Source organism: Lithohypha guttulata (assembly GCF_036872675.1).
Source record: "Lithohypha guttulata strain CCFEE 5908 chromosome Unknown scaffold_1, whole genome shotgun sequence".
Lineage (NCBI taxonomy): Eukaryota > Fungi > Ascomycota > Eurotiomycetes > Chaetothyriales > Trichomeriaceae > Lithohypha > Lithohypha guttulata.
The window spans coordinates 5,723,276-5,746,519 of record NW_027042750.1 but is presented as its reverse complement, the minus strand read 5'-3'; the positions used below and the strand labels follow the sequence as shown (position 1 = coordinate 5,746,519).

General features: G+C 48.8%; 6 protein-coding genes across 6 annotated transcripts; 2 read left to right on the top strand and 4 right to left on the bottom strand.

Moving 5' to 3' along the window:
- Positions 1-1,111: 1,111 nt before the first annotated feature.
- On the bottom strand, positions 1,112-2,330 carry LTR64_002107 (uncharacterized protein; the record flags this gene model as incomplete). The annotated part of the gene is made up of 2 exons (XM_064896481.1): positions 1,112-2,186; positions 2,245-2,330. The coding sequence occupies 2 exons, from the start codon at positions 2,328-2,330 to the stop codon at positions 1,112-1,114; spliced, it is 1,161 nt and encodes a 386-aa protein (XP_064759168.1).
- A 3,245-nt stretch (positions 2,331-5,575) lies between these two features.
- Positions 5,576-6,706, bottom strand: LTR64_002106 (uncharacterized protein; the record flags this gene model as incomplete). The annotated part of the gene is made up of 1 exon (XM_064896480.1): positions 5,576-6,706. The coding sequence occupies one exon, from the start codon at positions 6,704-6,706 to the stop codon at positions 5,576-5,578; it is 1,131 nt and encodes a 376-aa protein (XP_064759167.1).
- Positions 6,707-11,268: 4,562 nt separating this feature from the next.
- On the bottom strand, positions 11,269-12,762 carry LTR64_002105 (uncharacterized protein; the record flags this gene model as incomplete). The annotated part of the gene is made up of 2 exons (XM_064896479.1): positions 11,269-12,231; positions 12,328-12,762. The coding sequence occupies 2 exons, from the start codon at positions 12,760-12,762 to the stop codon at positions 11,269-11,271; spliced, it is 1,398 nt and encodes a 465-aa protein (XP_064759166.1).
- A 2,237-nt stretch (positions 12,763-14,999) lies between these two features.
- Positions 15,000-16,209, bottom strand: LAP1 (Leucine aminopeptidase 1; the record flags this gene model as incomplete). Its single annotated transcript, XM_064896478.1, has 2 exons — positions 15,000-15,974; positions 16,027-16,209. The coding sequence occupies 2 exons, from the start codon at positions 16,207-16,209 to the stop codon at positions 15,000-15,002; spliced, it is 1,158 nt and encodes a 385-aa protein (XP_064759165.1).
- A 658-nt stretch (positions 16,210-16,867) lies between these two features.
- LTR64_002103 (uncharacterized protein) lies at positions 16,868-18,082 on the top strand (the record flags this gene model as incomplete). The annotated part of the gene is made up of 2 exons (XM_064896477.1): positions 16,868-17,141; positions 17,226-18,082. 2 exons carry the CDS (start codon positions 16,868-16,870, stop codon positions 18,080-18,082), a joined length of 1,131 nt encoding a protein of 376 aa, XP_064759164.1.
- Positions 18,083-18,819: 737 nt separating this feature from the next.
- LTR64_002102 (uncharacterized protein) lies at positions 18,820-20,702 on the top strand (the record flags this gene model as incomplete). The annotated part of the gene is made up of 2 exons (XM_064896476.1): positions 18,820-20,357; positions 20,411-20,702. 2 exons carry the CDS (start codon positions 18,820-18,822, stop codon positions 20,700-20,702), a joined length of 1,830 nt encoding a protein of 609 aa, XP_064759163.1.
- Between the last annotated feature and the right edge of the window lie 2,542 nt (positions 20,703-23,244).

The following is a 23,244-nucleotide window of genomic DNA, read 5'->3' as shown; positions in this document are numbered from 1 at the left end:
ATAGGTAGTCATTGTGATGACACACTATCCGTGGTAGGCAGCGTTTGTCAATTGTCCTTGAAACCTTCCAAGCATGGCTGTTCCGCATGACCAAGATTAGCACACATCTCTTGCTTGAATGGGAACTGTAGAGCATACCACAGCACATGCCAAACGCGCGAGAACTGAGAAACCTAAGATCAACGACTCGAAGAAGCTCTCGGCAAAATCCTAAGACCGGAACCCGCACCAAAATGTCTCTAACACTGACTCAAGTAGGCTGGATCATCCTACCGATCTTCATAGTGATGTCCATCCTCATAGTCGCCTACCTGGACTATTACAACGACCGCGGCGGAGAACTGACACACGAAGAGGTTCTAGAAGCCATCGACATGGACGATGCTTGGGACCATCGTTACCCGTGAAGCGGAACCCATAAAGTCGAGGGATGACAAAATGGAAAGAAAGGTACGTTTCCTCCTTCTAGTACAAACCGATGACTGACTCCTTCCCGGAGGATTGCAAGGAAGGGCGGTGGTCTCAGAGGGAATCTAAGCAATTCAATATTGCTGGATCTCCAACAAAGAGAACAAGATTGATCCAACATCTGTTGCAGAGTCCGGGACTTGAATAAATTTGCAGTAATTCTTCCTTCTCGTGCGCTAATAAATAATGAAGTGTAATATGTACAAGTCAGAGAGCGTAGTCGTGGAATTTGACTGAGTTATCGTGGTGCTCTTTCATGGAGTGAGTGTGGTTCCGTGGAGGAGGAAAGGACTCTCGAAAGTCAAATGATTCTCGTGTTATGTAGATGGCTAGCTGTCGCGTTGCTCTTGCTTACTGCGCATGCCTACCTTCAAAAAGGTGAAATCTCTTCCATTCTGAAGGATCGCCAAACAGTGGCAGTGAACTGCACTATGTATATATTGGGAAACAGAAGCTCAATTGCATGACTCGGTTGTCCCTAACATCCTCGACGATCTTTCTGCATATGCGCACTAATTGTATAGCTGAAGACAATTATGCTTGGTTTCTTGGCTGTTGCATAATACTCGGGGCGTAGTCGGAGGCGAGCAGTGGACTCGAGAATCATGAAAGGGGTTGAAAATCTAATTGTGATGGTTAGATATCATTGATCCTCTTTCAGATCAATACCAACAACCCTCAAAGCGTCAATCGCCCACCCAGGAGCTTCTTTGCCTAGGAAGTAGTCCCGGAAGAAATCTCTTGCAAAGGCTGGATACTGATCTTCAACAATGGCAGCTCGTGCTCGTTTCATTAGATCAAGCATCCAATGAACATTGTGCATAGTCAAGAGGTGTGCTCCGACGGTCTCTTTTGCAGCCAAATGGTGGATGTAAGCTCGACTGATACCGAGACCGTTGTCCTCACCTCGTGGGCGGCAAATAACGCATCTGCATCTTTCGTCGACTGGTCCGAAGTCCTCAGCGTATCTTGCATGCTTCAAATTGAGCACACCGTGTTTCGTGATCGCATTACCAAATCGGGCAGTTCTCGTTGGCCAGACGCAATCGAACATGTCTGCACCGAGCGCAACCGCAACCACGATGTCTTCAGGATAGCCGATCCCCATCACATATCGTGGCTTGAGCTCGGGGAGTAAATCAGTACAAGCATCGACAACCTTGCAGAAATCGGCCTTCGCTTCTCCGCCAGACAAGCCACCAACTGCAACGCCTGGTGTATCTCTTTTGACCATTTCTCTACAGCATTCTCTTCGCATTTCAAGGTCGAGACCGCCTTGAATGATGCAGAAAAGATTCTGAGTGTCCGGCTTCTTGTGAGCAGCCATGCATCGGTCTAGCCAGCGTATTGACCTGTACATTGCCTCCTTCATTCGAGCAGCATCGGGAGAGGTGGTCTGAATGACATCGTCAAGCTGCATCATGATATCGCTACCGATACTGTTCTGTAAAGAGATGGAATGCTCAGGCGTGAGCAACATGGGTGAGCCATCGTGAGGAGAGAGAAAGCGGACACCTTCTTCGGTAATCTTGGCCAGCTTCAAAAGCGATACCATTTGAAAGCTGCGCATAGGAGATGTGTCAGAAGAGTTGCAGATATTGGTCAGGAGCACCAACCCACCACTATCGGTCAAGATATTGCGATTCCAGCCCTGCAGCTTGTGAGCTCCTCCAATAGCATCCAGCACCTCTTGACCTGGCTTCAAGCCCAAGTGATAGCTACGCACATTTGTCAACCTTCCCGTCTCTTGCACCCGAATGCGAAGGCTGTGCTCACGTGTTGTTCAAGCATAGTCGACAACTGGTGTCTTCTAGCTGCTCAGGTGTCAGACCCTTCAAGGAGGCCTGTGTAGCCACGGGCATGAATATTGGAAGGTCAACCGATCCATGAGGGAGGTGTAGAGTCGAGGCACGGGCTTTACTGGTCTGTCGTAGTAAGCATCAGTAAATGAACGATTTGCAGCAGACAGAAACTGTCGACGGATCAGGCAGTCCACACACCGAACATCGAGCTTTGAGGTCGAAAGTTAAAGCAGCGGATCTGCCAGTGCCCAGAGAACCCTGATTTGACGATGCTGTCATGACAGTCCTCACAGACGCAGAGGTGTCTGAGCGACGTCCGACGTGCGAGTAGTATACCCGTACAAGTGGACTTTTGGGAGTAGCGGTGAGCAAGCAGTGAACTTTCATCGACACTTGCAGATGGGGCAGGTACTTGTGCAGGTACCAAGCAAGTCATGCCAGATTGGTACACAATGCGTGTAATTTGTGTTTCTGCAAGTCATTCAACGAGCCCTAATGCAAGTCCCCGCAGTGGGCAAAGGTGGAAGTGTGTTCTCGTGCTGTGAAATGTATACGAAGGTACTTTCAAATCGGACTGAACCTGCATTTTTCGGATATGCCTCAGACCGCATGAGATGGTGCTGAGTGCCTGGCGCATGGCAACAACCGCCGCGGCGAATCCCTAATTTTCCCATTCGTCAAGCTTGGAATTACCTCGTCCAAGCTCGCATTTTAGAGCTGCTCGACTTTCGTGATACATGATGGTTGAGATAAGCTGACGGCAATCCAAGGTGTTGTCATTCTGAACGATGCCACTTAGCAACAGAAATTTGCATGATCTACAGACTGAATAATACGAGTGATGAGCGTGAACGCTGCGGGCTCAAAAGCCTTTTGGCCAAAATCATCAAGTTGAAACTAGATGAGTAGATGGTTGGAATTCTAACAAAAGATTGCTATTCAGGCATGACAGTGGTTCTTGCCAAAGGTACACAAACACGATGCTAATCGCTCCCAACAATGACCCTAAAGAGATGGCTTTTTGCTGCCCCGCCAGCCTCGTTCGCCTCACTAACGCCTTCGCTATGCACCTGACGCTGTACCGCAGCTTCGTGCTTCGACCATACAGCGAACGTGATTGTCCTTGATGTTCCAAAACGTGATGGAATACTATGATACAACCTCCCTCCCTACCAGTCACCGAAAGACCCACGTTCATCCAGCTGATTCAGCGGAACTGACCCCTGCCGTATCCTGTTGTTTGGGTATATTGAGGTGCCGTTTGTTGTGTAATCGACGGGTTCCGCAATTGCGTGCAGGCAACTTCAGCGGCATCTTCCTTGGCATTATTGAGAAATTGTCCATCGTACCAGTACCGTGCTGCAAGATTCTTGTTCTGTATTGTGACAGTGGCTGACCATGCGGTCCTGCCTCCTAACAAGTCGTGAGTGACTATCATCCATGTATGGGAATGATCCTTTACCTCTGCGATCAGACACAATGTTGTAGACTGGAGTTGGCAGTCGTTTTTGTCGACACTCAGCTGAGCCTGGTTAGTATCAAACCTGCACGAATCAGAAGCACGTACAAGCCAACTCCTCTTGCCAAGTCTTGTGTGTCTTGGTAGCCATGATGTCCTCTCGACTTTCAGATATAGAGTAACTGCTTGGTTCGGTCTGCGGTGGAAGGTCGACTAGCACTTCTTGATTGAGAGTCTCAAACTTTGATCGACTGGATAAGGCTGGTGAAACAAATGCAATCACCGTTATATACCTTCGAGGCCTTCTTCACATGCGGTGGGAGGTACCACTACCTGTAAACACTTCAAGTCGATATCGCTGTGGTTGTCACTTGATTTGACGACTGACTGATGTCTTCAAGTCCAGCTTCGCTTACCCGCTGTCTGTCATAAAATCAACTGCTGATCCGACCCGGCAGCCAGCGTCATGATTGTGACATGCTGTTCTGTACCTGGTCAGAAACGAAGTTACTCTGAGTGCATCACGTGTATATCAGCGAATTTCTTTGTCGTTGGTAAGAAATAGGACTTTGAGCGAATTGAGCGGGCACAGACAGAAGCAATCACGGAGTCGCAGATACAAGTGAAAGATATTCTCCACCATTTCTGTTATGCAATAAGATATTTACCGTTGAGCTTGCACTTTGTACCCTCAAACTGCCAGCACATCAACGGATACTCCCATAGTGCTCCCGAGAAGCGTTTTCTGTAGAATATGCACGATTGCGTACGCTCAAATAGAGATGAGCTGAATTCGCAGAGATGGATGGATCGATCAGTACCATCGTGAGGGTGGCTTGTCAATGTGCATGCGATCTATGGAGATAAGTCCGACAAGCGACGTGCGTCGTAGGAGTTAAATTGATCACTTTTCAAATCATGACAAGGTATGAAAAGGAACCAGATGTCAAGAGAAAGAAAGCCAATGCATGTTTGTGACGCAGACAAAGTGGCGGCAACCCTTTCTCCAGATAGCGCTTCTTTCTCTCTTCACAATTGGTTGCTCTAGCTTGGGCAGCCGTCCCAAAGCGTGAGAAGACGAGAGCAGGAGATGCAAGGGCACGTAGGCAAAATCCAGTTTGGTGCTGTCGCTGACAACGTAGCTAGTGAGAGCTTGGCAGGTGGGTTCGGCGGTATCTAAATAAAAAAAAAAAGGTTGGGTTGCGGCAGGTGTTTCTTTCTGCAACGGGAGATTTGCAAGTTTCTGCCGAGAAAGGAAGAACTTTGCACGTGCCGTCCAGTATTCGAGTTTCTTTCTTAATCTTCAGCGGTGTTATAAACGCACCTGACAGATACATACAAAAAGAGGCGGTCGCTCTTGCTACGAGCCCATACTACCTTGACGGCTCGCATTGACAAGAGCTAATGAAACCAACCCGAACCGCGTGTGATAGGTACAATGGACAAGTCGCCCATGGTTGCACAAGATCTTCATTGTGCTATGCTAGCATCGACCATCTAATCCTTGCGCCCACCTGTCTGGTACAGGCGTTGCGTAACATTGTCTCCATGCTATCTGCTCCACACTCGTAAATAACCTTACATTACCCTGTAAGTCCAATTTTGAGGCAATTGAATGCCAGTGTCCGTAATATGCCAAATACATCCGACATCTCATGATCGCGAAAGTTTCCCACACTGGTAAAGAAGCCCAGTAACATGACTCTTCGGAGCGGTGAGGAAGAGCCATCGCTTTGACTGACAGGCCGTGTAACGCCATAATGCACTCCCAGCAGTCTTTGCCTGATCCAAATACCTGACTCCATTCGAAAATTAGGCCCGGCAGCCTCTAAATCAGCGCAACTCATCATGGAATACAGTCGTCAGCTAGTGCGATGAGACCAGTCGCGACGATAACATCACCAAGGTCATCGGAAATGTTCTGCTGCAGAATTCTCATGCTGCTCGCCGGGATCCAGGCTCCCTGCGACAGCTCGAAGCTGGTCTCTTCTGCTGAGAGGGCATCTGGTACCATAGAAGCCATCTTCTGGTGGGTCTCAACGTTGACAAGCTCGTACGAAGTGATTGTTTCGTCGCCATCACGAAGTGGTCGTTTTTTCCACGTGTACTGTTCTCCCCAGTATTCAAAGCTATACTGCTTTCGGTCATCATGACACGCAGGCTCCATGACGACTTGAGCATAGTTGGAGAACTCGATTTGAATGCCATTCGTTGGGGTAGTGGCTTTGAGATTCTTGGCGATCGTGAAAGCTCGAAGCTTTTCCATGAAGTCGTCCTCGTCGTCATTGTCAGACTCGTAGCCAGAATCGTGTCGACTGACATCTCGTCGATGGAGTTCAGGTGCTGTCGATGATCTTCTCATATTTGGCTTTAGACCAGCTGGGATGTCGTGAATGTACTTGCGTTTGCAGCTCGACACTTCTCGACCAGAATTGCGCCAGTATCTTCTCAAAGAAAACTTTCGCTCTTCTAGATCGTGCATTCTTAGGTGAAAGAGAGTCATCTTTCTCCTGCGACCACTCTTCGAGGTGAAGTCGATGTCTAGACGTAGGTTCATGTTGCCATCGGGTGTCGAGTCATCGTGCTGTATCATAAGCCGCTGCGTTGATGGGAAGAGCTCGGCGAAATCGGCTGGAGTCGATGGAATGGCGTCGGGCTCGAAGCACTGTCTTCTCTCTCGAGGAAAGTCATCAAGAGAAAGACGAGGGAGGTCTTCCTCCGAAGCTTGTGTTGAAGCGTAGGTGTCGATAGACGACGTGGAAGATCTCGCAAAACCTTGGTTATCCAGGACCTGCTCTTCATGAGCCAGTAATTGCTTCAAGGTTGGTGCAGTAGGATAGTGCTTGATAGAAGGTCGAGTATTGGTACATGATGTAAGATCTGTTCGATATGTCTTCTGGGAAGCACGACTGAAAGTCGACTCGCAGCTTGATTGATTGCTGATTCTTCCCGAAGATGATGTTGTCGATCTGCTCATTGCTACTAATAACTTCGATGCTTTGTGACAAAAGACCAGGAGCCGGATTCACAGGATCGAAAAGGAATCTTATATGAGGCTTAGAGAAGCGCGGCTGAGCCACGGAGATGGCCTTGAACGGAGGCTTCCTTCGAGACGTCAACAGATTAGGTAGCAACAGGAAGTTCGGGGCTTCAAAGCCGTCTATCTTTGCACAGCTAGTCTGCTCGAGGCAATGAAATAAGTCTGTCTGAACAAGATGATCGACCTCATTGCTAGCGAAGCATGTAATCCCATCCGCAGATAGTCAGCACGGTCCATTACGATTCGAGACACGAACGGATTACATGAACACCCAGAACCTCTCCGCGGGTCGGGGCGAGTTGTGGGTCTCGTGTTTGGGATGTATCAATGGCGTGTGTCAGTGAGTCGACCATCGAGGATAGATGCCATCATGGACAGTACCGATGCAACCGACCAAAAGTGGATTATGGTACGCCGCAAGATCGCCAACCTGCAAGGAGAGAGGGAGCATCACTGGGTGGTAGAGCTGCAGTTGATGCTTTACCAGTGCGTGAGGATGACGACCGGCAGTAGTGGAAGCATGCGAAGGAAGGAAGGAAACGGGCACTGGCGCCAGCCTCGATCAAGACTCGGAAACTAGGCTCAAGATGGTTTAGCTACGGATTATTTTCGAGCTTTGTTTCTGACTTTGTCCACTTTCTCAATCGTAACCCAACCACATCACACCACGTCGCTGTTTTTTATTATTGGCTGTACATATTGCAGCTCTCGAGTCGACATGTGCCGCCTGTCCTCAGCAGTATCCGTGGTCCTCGCCCTCCCGGTGTCCCTGCCCAAAATAATGCATACCCATGAATGAGGAGGGCTACAGATTAATCGAGGAACTGGTGTTCGTACTCACAGGCAATGCGTCGAAACCGCTCACGCCTGACCGAAAGTCATGCCCGTCAAAGCGTGAGTCTCTCCTGTTACTGCGGTTAGGGCATGCGCTGGCGCTCTGCTATGTCCTGCTACTACAAGGCTGACTCGAAAGCTCGTATCCAATATGTTCGCAATACATAGACGATCACCCTTTAACAAAAGGAACATTCTGCATTGCTCGGCAATATGCTGAGTCGCTAAACAATACCAGCAGCGAGATCGTCGTGAAAACCTCCGATGAGTCATATCCCCATTATGCCGTGCACACTCGAAAGAAGCAAGTCATCGAACGAAAAATTTTTGAGGAGATCCTTCTACGTCAAAGGCTGGTTGCTGGAACACAACTTTTGTACTATCCTACGTGCATCTGCGGCAGTACTCCAGTAGCACTCCTGACAAAGGACAAGGCTTGAAGCTGCAACGCAAATTCTGCCCATCACCCTGCATTGCTGCCCGACTCATGGCAGATTTAGGTGACCCACAACTTCCACGAAAGCTTGCTCTTGACACGTGTGGCTTCGCCAGACTTGTGTATGCATCTCTCTTAGTTGTCTCGGGGAACGCTTCACTTTCAAAAATCCTCTAATTGGTTCCCTGTGATGCCTTCTTGACCCTACCTTCTGATTGTGACTACCTCACTGACTGAAGAAGACAACTTCATCACAGCACACGAGAATGCATCGAATGTGATATGGCCTCGACTTCCTTGCATGACAATACTCAAGAGGCTACATGATGTGATTTGACGTTGCAATTATGTGGCCCAGGAGTACCAGCATTAGTGATCACGAAACAAATAGCAGAGCAGGTTCAAATATCATCCTCGCTTACGAGATTCCAGCCAGGCTTTGCAGAGTCACACAGCGTCAACAGCTAGTCATGTCATGTCGGCTTTCTGTCAGTACCTGTGGTCCGAGTGTTCCGCAGAATTTGATGATAGACAACCCATTAGCTGTAGCAGCAACATGACGGCCACGCTACCCGAATCCACTTGAAGAAGTCATCACGAGCGTTAGGCGACGTCCCTGCCGCGAGATCGCTTCCAAACGTTCTGTATAGTCTCCAATCAGACTGCATATTATCAGCAGAGAGGTTTCGCCTGCGGTAGTTGTTGTTGTCTTGCATCCAAAATTGGGACATCGTTCCTCGTGGCTGAATACGGCAGCCACGTGGGCAGAACTTCCTGCTAGCTACTCGCAAGTCAGACGCCATTGAGGTTCTCGTTAAGATATGCGGAAGGTTTGGACGGTACTCAGCCCAAAAATTTGGACGACGACATATAATCGGCTTTGACTCCAGCCTCTAATACCAAATATTGTGTCCATCGTATCTGTGAGAAAGCCTGTGTACAATGTCTGACGATTCAAGGCTTTGCTGTTGGCACGCTTTACGAATAGACGTTCAAGGACGTAGAAAAGTTGGCATTGCAGGATATAGTCATGCAATGTTGAATGATCGAAGAAGCGTCACGCCTGGCTGGTAACGTAACAGAGGCGAAGAAATCTGGAAGAGACTGCTGTGCTAAGAATCACTCTCTTTGAGTGCTGAAAATTCGAAGAAGTCGTCTAATTGTATTCCAAAAGGTTGTCGAAACCTGGTGATGTCTCTGTTAAACTGTGGTATCCTAAAATCCTAGGTTTCACGCTGCTCTCGACTCAGGCCCGTAGTCCGTTATCTTTCTGCTTCTCCTAGGTCAAGGCAATGACACATTTCAGATCTCCTATATTTCTCCCCTGTCGTTTCGTTAAGACTTACTCTTTGTCTCAGTAGTCGTGACGGACGTTCCGTGCAAATCCAGCTGAGCCATGTGATCTCTAGACACTATCGTTCACAGTATTGGGCTCCAGCTAGCAGGCAGTGGCGGACGCATTTTCAGGAGTACTTGGGAGTTGGAAGACCCCGAGTGGGGTCAGTAGGTTCGAATATATGGCATGGCTCAGTGAGCTCGTGGTTGTGATAATTGCAGCGATTTGCCCAGACCTCATTTGCCGGATCCTTGTCTGAGATCTTTAGACGAGGTATGGCTTTCATGATATTTGATAAGTCTGCTTTCGACAGGTTTTCACACAGTTCGCTCACGTCCTCGTATACTGAGCCGTCGTAAAAGTTTTCGACGATTTCGTATGCTGTGGCGTCGACAAGAAGCTGATACAAGAGCTTATCTTCAAGGTTTGCTTGGCTCAACATATCACGCAAGTTCCCAGGCCTAGGGTAAGTAGGTCTGATCACAGGCAGTGGGGTGGTATGTTGGCTGGTTAGTAACAAGAAGTGTGAACACAACAAGAAGGTACTTAGAAGGTACCAGTGGAATTGGTGAGGGAGATTGATTACGGAGAATCTATGAAATGTCAGATGCGTCTGACCTACGTGGTATATATGTTCCATGATTGTATTGCTCTTATGCTCTTGCGCTCTTGCTGCCAAGGGCAAGATCAAGAGAGCAGAAGATCAGGCTAGATATAAGTAAGGCTCTCGCTTAACCTTCCCTTATGCCTGATCCGTTTCAGGCCAGTCCTGTTCTGATTCAGTCCCTGGCTGATTCTGGTTTGGGCCACTTGTGACGTGGGCCCGGTCGTGTGTTGGGGCGTGCGCCCTGTTATACGTCCAGTCGTATGCCCGGCCGTAGACCTGGTCGCATGACAAGTCGTGACACAACAAGGTAATCTGGCTGCTAGTCGGGAAGAAACTTGCATAGACGCGGATGATTCGATCAACGAGCCTATTGGCGATGACTTCTGCTTTGAACTTATCAGCGACAATGTACGCCCGAATGTAGGATATGGCCATTTCTGCGGCATCATCGTCGAAGAGAGGATCGATCCTTCACTTCATTGGTGTATGAAAAGTAGAGCAGATCTGCGACAGCTTGTGGATCGTCCTCCGGTAGCCTGAAGACTTTGTTTCTAGATTCTTCGAAAGCGCCGCTGCTCAGAGCTGTCGCAAAGAAAGGAACAAGTGTGAGAATGTCATGAGGGACGGAAAGATGCTTCTCCTCCCGACCAACGATAAGTGTGTACACCTCAGTGCCCGCGAAGCCTCGAAATTGGCTGTTCATAGTTACAGGTCAATTAGAATCTCTCGAGCAGATTCGATATTGTGTAAATTTTTTGAATGTTTAGCAATAAGAAATGTCCTAACCATCTTCCAACAGTTATCTAGTATGCGGGACTGTCTCGTTCGTATGCTCCTTTGTCGAGGTTCTGTAATTGTTATGAAAGTCCAGGCAAGGTAGATAGTGCCTTGGCTTCACGACTGTCACTATCGCTGTCACTTGCTCCTGCAAGCTGCGAAGCATCTGAATATGTATGCGTGCAATCTATGTCTTACTGTTAAAGCGACCATCATAGATACATACTCTGTCTGTCTGTTCGCTCCTTTGCAACAACACGAACTAGACAACGATTCCAACAAAGACTCGTTGCCGTATTTTTTCTTTTTATCTCCAAAATCAGATTCGCAACAGGTCTTGCCTGCAGGATGACGGGTCCCTCAAGATCTTAGCACTTGTGCTTGCTTTCCGTGTTTGTGACAACTGTGACCTTGAACCCAACGGTATTGTTCAGCCTCGCCCAGTAGGTCATGTCATGAACCAATGGTAGAGTATTGACATCAAGGGAAGTGAGCTGCTCAATCCACACTCAGAAAAGTGTAACCGTTTCTATTGGAGCATCCGCAATAGCTGCGGCGTTCTCTGCCGGCTCTCTAAAATGTTGACCAAGTCTAATCAAGCCGATTCTCTCGTACGTCGCTATTCTCCCAACTACAGGGATAAGCGCAAGACATTCGTGTAAATCGTTCTTTTTGCTGTAGCCAACCACAAGAAGACTAATCTCGAGGTTCGGATCACCGAGATACTCGTCGGTCTCGTCTCCTCGATCATCGTCGAAGTACGAAGTATTCACTCGCAGATCAAGGCCACACCACTTGACTAGTGGGAAACGACTGCCGGAGTTCGACTGAGAACTTGGTATGAATCTAATGTTGTGAAGGATACGTGCCCGAGCTTTCAGTCTGCCTGACTTGACTTGGCCAAATGGGTCAGCATTGAGTGGTTCTGTGGTTGCCTCGATTATTTCCAATCGCTGTTCCTCAATGAGGCTGCTTAGATAGTTGCTCGGCGCTTCCATTGAAGCCCATGACCAGCTTGGCGCCCTCCACTCCGAAGGACGATCATGTCGACGACCACGTAGAACCGAGAACTTTCTTAGCTCAACAAACCACAAAAGCTGTTCTGGCAAACCACCTCTCCACAAACCAGCTAGATAGGCGTCCTTTATTAGGAACTTTTCTTGCATCACCATAGAGAATCTCTGTGCCAGTCCAGACAATGCCACCAGTCGATCTGAATCTTTTGTCAACATTCTACTTGTGTAGTAAACCATATGACCTCGCCAGATGACATAGGCTTCCAAGATGGAAGTGGCAGGGAATATCTCAGCTACACGCCAAAGTCGATAACTCTCGTATTCGACGTATTCTGGATCATAACTCAGCGGAAACTTCTTAGACATTTGACCGCATTGACAATGACGCCAGGTATTACACTCCCAACGAAGCTCATCACTTGTGAAATGGACAGAACGGTTGGAAAGGACAGCTTCCTGGTAAGTCCAAGCTCTATGGGTGACTGGATCGCCATCAGGTCCGTAAGGTATGACTGGATTAATCTCATGAACTTTGAGGAGGTTGGTTCTTACCTTGAGCTGCAAGCCTCTGTACAACACCATATCAAATTGAGAAAATTTCTGTGTTCCAAAGATACTGGTATCTGAGCCGTTCGACCTGCTTGCTACGATGGTCAGTGATGCTTCCGAATATATTCTGCACATATTGGCAGCTTCTTTAGTCCAGTCGTCATGGTCGTCTTGGATTATACACAGCGCATCGATCCAGATGTACTTGAAGCCAAGCGTTCTTGCAAGACTAATGGCGTCTCGCAATGTTGCTGGAAAAGCAGTGAACGCAATTCCAGCCTGATATTGAGTATAATTCCAGGTCATCGTACGGAGTGTGCGATGCTTGTTGGGGTTTCCCCAGCAATAGCTCAAAGCCACGTATTCACAAAGAGGAATTTTGGCAGACTCAACCAGAAGTGGATCCTGTTCGCTGATATCCAAAATTCTGGTAGGCATGGTTGTTGGAGCCAAATCACAAAGCTCATGCTGTGTCGTGCAGTCATTGTACCACTTTTGAATCAATGATATGCTCTCCGGTGACCCTGAAGATTCAGGTATGTCTGGCCCCACACCGATGACATTAGGAATCTCGAACCCATGTTCGATTGAGTCCCGATAAACCTGAAGGTCGACGAGTGAATCAGAGTCATGAGGACGATATCTCAGTTGCATAGGTTTGCCGTCAGCTAGCTGGACCCGAATTGGCCGCCAAAGATGCGCAGATGCGCTCCAGTCTCGTTGCCTAGTGCTGATAGCATCCGAGAGCAGTTTGCAGTGGCAGCACGCTTCTTGTTGGGCAGAAGATGCTAGCTCACCAGCATTGAGAAAAAGTGTAGCATACTGACCAGTGTGCAGATGCTTCAAGACTTCTGGCTGGAGATTTGAGCAAACATCGCATGCCAACATTGAAGACATAGTCTAGTCTCGATGACGTGGTCTCGATGTATGGCAATTGTGTGTACAGGGTCTAAACTCCATGCTGTGCATGGTCTCGTGCAACCACAGCACCGGCTCTGAGTGTCTACGATTATAGACAGGTCCCGAGATGTCATTCGCAGGACCTGATGTCGTAGTGCCTTGTCCTCGCAGGTTTTCCGGTCGGCCTTTTCAACTAGCGGGCATGGACATTCTCTTACTTTCCATCGAAAGCTGATACTTTGTTCGAGGAATCCAAGAAGCGCTTTGGTCTCGACGGCAAGTCGTTTGACTCATGCAGCAACTACGTAAATCAACGTGTTTTTTTAAACTTCAAAGTGCTCCAAACTCAACTACTGACCGTATGACTCCGGTTCTCGGGAGCGTCAAGCGGCAAGATATTCTCCGAACATGCTAACTTTCAACTTTCAGATTGCGACCCAGCCGTCCTGTCCTCCTGTATCTCTCTACCACGCCACGTTCTCAATTTCACAACCTCTGTTCCACGCAGCTTGCTGGCTCGCCGTCTGCCTGTCTGCATGCTCAGCCCAACTCTGCTTACACGCCAAGTATGCCTTGCGCCTTTCCTGTTCCTGCCACCTTCTCCTTCCAAACTCATTCCACTGCCTCTTCCGGACATACTTCCTCGTCCTCATGATGCACTCTTGCACATCTAATCCACCCTGATCTCTCAACCTAATCATCTCATTTGTCTCCACCCTCTTCCAATCATCCAATTCCCTCTCCTCCCAACTCAGCCTAATCAGGCCCTTTGCCCGCAAGTCCAGAATGGTGCTTCTTTCCCACCAGAAGTGTGAATCGATGCCTGGTACCTCGAGGTCGCTACAGAGTTCCGGACCCATGCACTTATGGAGAATATGCTGCTTGCGTTGGTCGAAACTCTTTGTAATGGATAAGTGTTGGTGCCGAGGCGGGGCTATGGCGTTTCGAGCCCGTTGCTCGAGTTCGTGCAGCTCTCAGTCGAGGAGCCTGAGCTCTTTGGGCTGTTTGTGATAGTGCTCGAGGATTTGCGCACGACGGAGCGATGTGCTGTCGCTTTGAGTGTTGTTGGAGGACGTGGATGAGGTAGACATGATGATCTGGTGATGTATCTATGATTCTATATTGAGGACGAGGTAATTAGCTGAGGTTTGTATCTGCAGTTGAATAGAACCTACTGTAAGATTGTGTTGTCGAGGCTCCGTGATTATATTCAAGTTGGAATTGTGAGTCGATGGGACAGCAGCACAACTTCAGGCTGAGGGTATGACATACTTGTAGACAAAAGAGGCACACAAGATTGCAGAAGATCAACTCGAATTGCGTAGATCAGAAGCCGGATATCGAAATGGCAGAAGTTCCTCAAATCAGAGATTGGGAGCAGCCTAGATTATATGAGGACCTACCGAAAACATGCTCAATGAGCCAATATCTTGGATCAGAGCACAGACAAATATCGTGACGATGCGACCGAACCAAAGTACTTGAACTTGTTCAGGAGACTGATCAGTCGAGAGCTCTGTGCTTGCACTGTCAATGTATTCCGCCGAAGCTCACATGATCGCAATGAACTGCACAAGCTATCGCAAGAAATGATAAGTTGAATACATGATCGATCCAGCAGGTATGGTAGCGCAAAATCGGGAGCAACACTTCGCGGGACTTGCAGCTAGATGAAAGACCGCAATGCTCGAAATTTGCGGCAAAGAAAGATTGATTTCTATATGGCTACTGCAAAGAATCGTCCCCATCCGAGCCATGTACCTGTGCGGCTCAGACTAAAACTCAGCCATGGCCAACTCGTAGGCAAAACCTAGAGTCATCTTTGCATGCTGCAGCATGTGATCAAAGGACAGGTACTCAATCTTATCCTCAGTTGTATGAATCTTTTTGTCGCTGTATTTAAAGTCGGATTCGATGACGAAAGCGGAAGGATAGCCGTACTTGCTGGCAGAGGCATGATCGGAGCAAGCATAACCACATTTGGTCTCGATGTATGGAATGTCGCAGTACTCAGTCACAGCTTTCTTGATGAACTCTGTGAGACCAGGATCAACGTAGTCGGTAATGACGCCAACGCTTTCTGGTTCCCCCGCCTCGAGGGTCTGATGAATATAGCCGGTCATGTCCTGCTGGAGCATGGCTTTGACGTCTTTACCTTCCTTGTGGTAGGATGAGAAGATAGCTTGTGAGCCGAGTAAACCTCCTTCTTCAGCTGAGTACCACTGAAACTCGATAGTGTTTGGAGCGCTGCCATTGACGATGTGTTCCGAAGTGAGCAGGACTCGTAAGGCTTCGAGGATAGTGACTGTACCACTGCCATCGTCGTCTGCGCCAGGAGCAGCCAAGAACGAGGGAAGGAAGAGATTGATGCTGTCTTGGTGGGCGCCAATGACAACTGTCTTATTGCTCTTGCCTGGGATTCTGGCGATTATGCTGGGCTGCCCCCAGGGATGGGGAAACATCTCAACTGTTGCGCCGTGCTTATATGCCCCAGCCGCCTGAACAGTGCTGTTTACTTGACCATAGAGCCAAGCAGCTGATTGTTTGCCGTAGTCGGACTTGTAGTATCTGGTATGGAAGGAAGTGAAGGTCTCGAGGTGTTTCCGCATGTTCTTCTTCTGCAAGTCTTTGGCCATGTCCTTGACAGTCTCATTGTATCGGATCTTGGAGGGATACTTTGTCACTGCGAAGAGTCTCGGTATGTGTTCTTGCACTCCATACTCTGTAATGTCCATGAAATTGATGCCTTCCTGCACTATGTGTTAGCTATAGACCCTTGGCTGTTGAAGTCGTAGTAGGTACTCTTTTCAGTTCCCATTTTTGTTCCTCAGTAATCCACCTGGTATCACCCTCTCCAAGTTCAATCAAATATTGCTCTGCGTCCGCCGGTGCCAGTACATTTTGGTGTGCTATATTGGGGCGGGAGACAACTGATAGCGCAGAAACAGCTGTGGCTGCAGTCAATGCAGCAGTGAAGTACTTCATGGCCAGTCTCTTTGTATCAATGCACTCTACGATGAACGAGGGGACGGAAGGATGGGAATATCAATAAGCCAAAGTCGAAGCATCAGCATTACTACGAGTAGCGGAGCCAGGCAATAGGTGGCAGGCGGCCGAGGCAGCAGCCAAAACGCGACATGGTGGGCTCATCGACCTGGCACGCGCAGATTGTTTTGTAGAGGAAGAAATGACCATTCGATCACTGTGCCTGGTACAATAGTGACAGGTCAAGCAGACAGAACCGCACCTTCCTGTCCATGCTGTCTGTGTCAGCTGTTCTTGCATTCATGCAGAGCTCTTTCCCGATGACTGCAAACACGGGGACAAAGAGTCATAGCCAATGGCCTTGTAACCAATCAGAGATGAGGCGTGGCTCTCCTGTTGGCCCCGATTGGCATGGCTCGGTGGAAGGTGTTATCGTTGTCCGTTACTCCAACTCACCTGCACCCGCCTCAACTTCGATTGTGCTTCCAACAGATCCTCCTTTCTAATTTGTCTCTCTTCCTCCTCCTGATTGCTGTCGTCGTTGCCAACACGTCTTTGTCTGCTCGTCCGTCAGAACCTGCAGTTCTCCATATAAACACCGACGCCGTCTCCCATTCCATCAGCCAGCTTCGGACTTGCCACATCGCCTATCTGAGTCATGGCTTCACACATTGTCCTAACCATGCAGTCGCCTCAAACTGCTAATGAGACACTTTCTGAACAGCCAGTGCTCGGTGCTCTAAATACGCCCGCAATATCCTCTACGTCGCCAATGCCTACCCGTGGCACGAGCGTCAAGCTGTCCGTGCCGCTTGATACGAAGCCTACCACTACCACAACCCGCAAGATCCTTCGCCGTGATAGTCTGGATCGGCGTGAGGCTTTGCTCAAGGGCAAGGAAGGCTCTCGTCAACGGCGACGATGGGAAAATGGTGAGTGAGCTATCAATTACTCCTCGTACCTATACCATCGTTTTCGCCACAGCAGAATGTTTGTACTGATGGCACATCGTTTAGATCGGCTGCTCAACAACCCTCATGCGGAGCCTCCACTTCCTCAAGATTGGGAGATCCGTCCCACCTACCCGGTCCGCCGAGTGCCATACTTCCTAGCGCCCCTGTGGGATGCTGCTGAGTTTCAGCGGGCTATTGAGTCGCATCAGAAGGGTAGACGCAATACAAGATCGTCAAAGCGGAAGCAAAATGCTGGAATACCTGGCATGTCTCCCTTCGAGGAGGATGCAATCCTCATCTCACGGGATGTGCGACAGCGCCTGAAGCATGCAAGATCCGCCAAAGGTTTGCTAATGGATCTGGAAGAGGACGTGCGTTCTTTTCTGGTCAAGTGGAACGAGCGAGAAATCAGACTCAGAGAAGAAGGTTTACATGATGCTCCATTGTCCCATACTCTACCTGTCCGCACCAAACCAAAGCCAGTCGGCAACGACAGCTCTGCTCTGGTCACAGATAACGAGGAGGAAGTCGAGGATGAAGAGATTGTTTTCGTTGGACGTGCGGGCGCTATCACGTCTGATTCACCCACGCGAAAGAGAAGAGAGGAAGAAGAAAACCTGCTGTCTGAAAAGCTGGTTTGTGAGGGTTTAGAAAGTGATAAGGGGGCTGCCTTTGGTCGCTGGTTGGCACATTGCATAGGACGCTATTATGGGTTACGGACTTGGAGTGTGACCACTTCGACCAACGTTGCTGAAAGCTTTGAAGACCTAGGTCCACAGTCGAACGTTGATACCCTGATGGGGGAAAGAGTCAGACAGGCTTATGTGGGCGTTGACTCAAGAGTGAGAGCTTGGATGGGCCAAGGCTGGGAAACTGGCCGACAATTTGAATTGCCCAGGCCGTTGTGGACTACTGTCTAAGCAACTCAACGCGAGGTCATTTTCGATAGCTAATGTATCAATATCCGTCAGATATCCTGCAGCCAACCTAGGCCGCTGAGGTCGTGATTGGCGTTGTGCTGCTTCGGAACTCCTCGTGCTTTCAAGGACGATCTCTTTTCGTCGGCTGTGTGCAGTTGCTAGTATTGCATCGTGTACCAGATGTTGACCTGCTTACGTACATCCATTCTATGTACGATCCCTTGCTATATGTACTCTGGAGTAACAACATTTAACTTGAACAGTTTGCCCTCTTTAACTGTCGGTTCCACCTGAGAAATCCTGACTGGCGGGCAGAAATCACGCCAAAAGTACCTGTGAGCACAACGTCATATGCATTTGGAGCATGTTCTTTCCATGCTGTCGCGAATCTGCATCGTTCTTGCCGCTGAACAGCCATACTGACCTCTCAGCTAGCAAGAAATTCCCTTCAGGCATGCATCTGCCGCTACCATGATCCGCGACTGCCAATGAGTACAATATTCGCTATCGGTCGAGCCTGTGGCAGGCGTGGCCTTCCTCGACTTGAAGTCTTCATATCAAAGAGGCAGCCAACTCATTCTCCATGGCAGCTAAAACACAGGTTGAAAGACCCTCGACAGCGGACACAATGGCCGCGACGCAGACTGCTCTGGGCGGTAGCTGCTACATTGACCCCAGGCGCGTTCGTGAAGCTCAGCGAGGAAGATTTGGACGAAGGACTTACTCACGAGCAGAAAATGCTTCAGATCTCGAGGGAGGAGATTAGCAAGAAAGTGCCCGAAGATTCGAAAGGGTTTGACAGATTGTGGAAAAACATTGTCTATTTCCTCGATCAATACGTCTACGAGCCACTTGCGACAACTTTTCGATTCTTCCACCTCATGATCATATTCGTCCCTGTTATCATTACTATCCCTGTCGCGTTCATTGGTCCACGAAGCAAGGAGAGGGACAACGAAAGAGCAGGCGTGGTATGGTGGTACGGCTTTTTGGTCAAATCAATGGAAAGAGCTGGCCCTGCATTCATTAAACTTGGCCAATGGGCAGCCTCGAGAACGGATATCTTTCCGGCACAGATGTGTAGTATCATGTCTGAGTTGCACTCCAACGCAAAGGCACATAGCTTACATCATACTCGGAAAACAATCGAGAAGGCATTTGGCGGAAGACCATTTGAGGACATTTTTCTGGAATTCGATGAGAAGCCTCTTGGTGTCGGTGCGATCGCTCAAGTTTACAAAGCGAAATTGAAACCAGACCTTGCTACCGAAGAGTCGGATATGGATGTCGAAGCTGAGAAGACATTACGAAAAAGGTTCAAGAGGAACGTTGATTCGCTGGTAAAGTCCACGCCGCAACGAGTACCTTCACAATATGTCGCAATCAAGGTCTTGCATCCCAAAGTCGAACGCAATGTTCGGAGAGACCTGAAGATCATGGGCGTGTTTGCTGCTATCATTAATGCAGTCCCTACATTGGAGTGGCTAGATCTGCCTAACGAGGTCTCAAACTTTGGCGAGATGATGCGACTACAACTCGATCTACGTATCGAAGCTGCTAACTTGTCAGTTTTCAGGAAGCACTTTGCAAATCGGACCACTGCCTGGTTTCCTTTCCCATACACGCAGTACACTACACGTCAGGTATTGATCGAAGAGTTCGCTCAGGGTATACCTCTGTCGGCATTCCTAAATACAGGCGGTGGCGTCTTCCAGAAGGATATTGCTGACGAGGGACTTGATGCCTTCCTTCACATGCTTCTGATCGACAACTTCACTCATTCCGATCTACATCCAGGCAATATCATGGTCCGCTTCTACAAATCTTCGAGAACAAATGTACACGTACCACTACTCACGCAGAAGCAAGACCCGTCGAAACCAACTTCACCCGAAGAGGCTGACGAGGTCGAAAAAGTCTTAGCACGACTGCGACCACATATTGGTAAACAACCGGAGTGGGACCAGACTTTAGCCAAGATTGACCAAGAAGGATATCGACCACAGCTCATTTTCATCGATACTGGTCTCGTGACGGAGCTGAACGGCAAGAATAGACGAAATTTCCTAGACCTGTTCAAAAGTATTGCCGAGTTCGATGGCTACAAAGCAGGACGACTTATGGTCGAGCGATGCAGAAATCCTGAGGCAGTCATTGATCAGGAAGTATTCGCCCTCAAGATGCAGCATCTGGTTCTGGCTGTCAAGGGGCAAACATTCGCTCTCGGCAACATCAAAATTGGCGACATCTTATCACAGGTGTTGAGTATGGTTCGGTATGTATTTCCTCTGACTTGTGTGCCAGATCTATCGCTTACTTCTTCCACAGTAATCACCATGTTCGCATGGAAGGCGACTTTGTCAATGTCGTCATCTCCATCCTCCTCCTTGAAGGTATTGGGCGCAGTCTCGACCCACAACTTGACCTCTTTAAATCTGCATTACCTATCTTGCGCAGCATTGGCAGTAGCGACCCGTCTGCCGTCCTCAAATCTTTCAAGGAAGGCGATTTCAGCATGTTGAGGATATGGGTGGGTTTGGAAGCGAGACGCTTCTTCCAGGCTAGTGCTGAGTCGGTTGAGGCTTGTGTCAAGTATGACTTGCTGAGTCCGATGTTGTGATTGATTACAGTCTTCGTTGAAACAAAGACATCAACAACGCAATCAACAGAACCTGCCTTGTGCTGCAGGAAAAAGCAGTACTCGAATGTCATTGGTTTCGGTCATCCGTTGCGATTACAGATGGCGTCACGAGCGCCATATCAACAATTACACCTATCCGAGGCTATTCTCATCATGGTGTCTGCAATGCTACCTAGCGAGCACGATGAGATTGAAATCACTAGCTGTTCAACCACAACGTCGAGTCTGTCGTCTGCGCGGAGTACCTTCTATTGCTTCATGTGGCAGAGCATGTAGCACCAACATCTAAGACGTGCCTAAGCTTGCAACTATCTGGATCAATTCTAACACAACGTAAAATCTCCTCGCTCTATGAATTATCTTCTAGCCCTTAACCACCACACCACATTCACCAGGATAATGTTGGGACTGCCTACGTCGACAACATCGTCGTCGACTGTATGGATGTGCGACGTGACCTCTAACGGTGGACCGTCCTTCAGCACAAGTACTGGTCGAAGCTGCAAGAAGATTGATTCCTCGCTCATCTGCTCCAGGTCCTACAGGGCTGAGTGACTGAACTGGCCTGGGGCGACTCCTCAACATTTTGCTGCGAGTATCTGGCATGGAGACCTACCCAAAGATGACCATTCGCTTGCAGAGAGGCTGTTATTGAGACTCTAAGCTGACACTCATCACCACGGTTCAACAGCCACGGTGAAAAATACTGAGAACTTTCTCTGTTCACTATGAACTTGCTCTTGATGGGTTGGTGCATGATCTCACGCGTGTTGCCATTAGAGCGATCAAGCCACTGGTCTTTCCGGACACGTAAAGACCTTGAGGAGGCACAGGCGTAGGAGGAGGTAGAGAACGAAGCCGTGATTGAGGAGGGTTTGGCGTGTCTGCTAATTCTATGAACTGGGATGTTCCTTGCGAGATTGGCAAGACTGTCAGTCTTTGTGTCTTTGGCCGGTGCTCGAGCAACTCGTACTCACGGCCGACTAGTCAACCTACAAATCAGCAGAACTGTGCTGCAATGATAGACCTCTATTTCTTCCGACAGCGAGTGGGCTAAACAGAAGACTACAAGACTCGCACATCTGCAGATTTCTTTCACGCATTACACACTTTGCCTTCTGCATGGCATTATAACCATCATCCATGTCCATTGTTGGTTGCCACTGCACTTTCACCAGTTTGTCCATGTTGACAATCGTATTCCAGAAAAGGCGAGACATTGACTGAGGAAGAATCATGTTTTATGCAGTAAGCAGACCTGTTTGCGCATGTTGACTGCCTAGCAGAACTGGCCAGCGATTTGCGATCAGATCAGCTATGAATTACCTGTTTTTTTAGATGATCAGTTGCTTACATCAGACCAGTCCATTTGATAAGCGTACCAGCGAGCGGGACAATTGAGCCATCTTCGTCATAGACACACGAGTCCTCAGTACTGCAGATCTTCACCAAGATTCCATCTCAATCCTCAATCATCGCATTCATCAGAATCAAATCAACAGTCGCCGTGTCAACACCCCCATGCCCTCCCGCCCTACTGACCCACATAGCAAACTTGACCGGCGGATTACCCTTCAAACCAGCACCGTCTGCGTCTTCTCACTCTCCATCGGAATGCCTCCTCTAGTATGCTCATTCGCCAGCACACCATGGACCTGATATATCTGTAACTGTCCATCCCAGCCGTCATAGTGATATCGAGCCGACATTCATCATCCCAAGGAATATACCAGCGCTCGACGTGTTCTGGGCCTCTGTCCTCGAGCATGAATTTGTCGTTAATGGGTTCGTGGATGGTTTGTCGAAGGGAGCCGGAGCAAGATTCCGAGATAGTAATTGAGCCGAAGACGATGAGGTCGCGGTCTCGGTCTCGTAAGAGAGGTGATGGAGGAATGTCCATCGGTCTTGCGTGGGGATTAACAGGCATGGTTTCGCCTGTCTGTGTTTGGATTGAGGCTGGACTGTTCTGTGGGGATCATCAGTATGTGTCGTTCAGTGAGGGGGTCTCAAGTCTGCACACTCGCTCGAGGACGACGGCAAGATTATTTATCAAAGCTGGACAAAATCACTAATGCTTGCTCGACAGTGAAAAGGCGAGCGAAAAGCGAACTGAACGAGCACGCCTATATACATAGCTTCATCTCAGCCAGATACACCCCTCAAGATGGCTGGTAAAGTCATTTCCACGTCTCAATTTCCACCCCCGTCTCCTTCACTTGTCGCGTCCCTCGACTGTGCATCGACCACTTCAATTCTGACACGGACTGATTGTTCGCACCACCATTTGCAATCACTTTGTACGCTTCGGCGGTTACCAACAAGCTGTTTAGGGTATCAGCTCAAAACGCTAGGCAAGCAAGCTTACCTAACAGGAACTAAGTATACGGAGGACTACCACAGTCGTGCTGATCCCTATATACAACGAATTTATCTGCGCATGTATACAGCAGCTCTCTCATCGCATCTTATCAATGATGTCCACGCGCAAACATCGATCACCCTTATCAACGTCTCCGAGGTG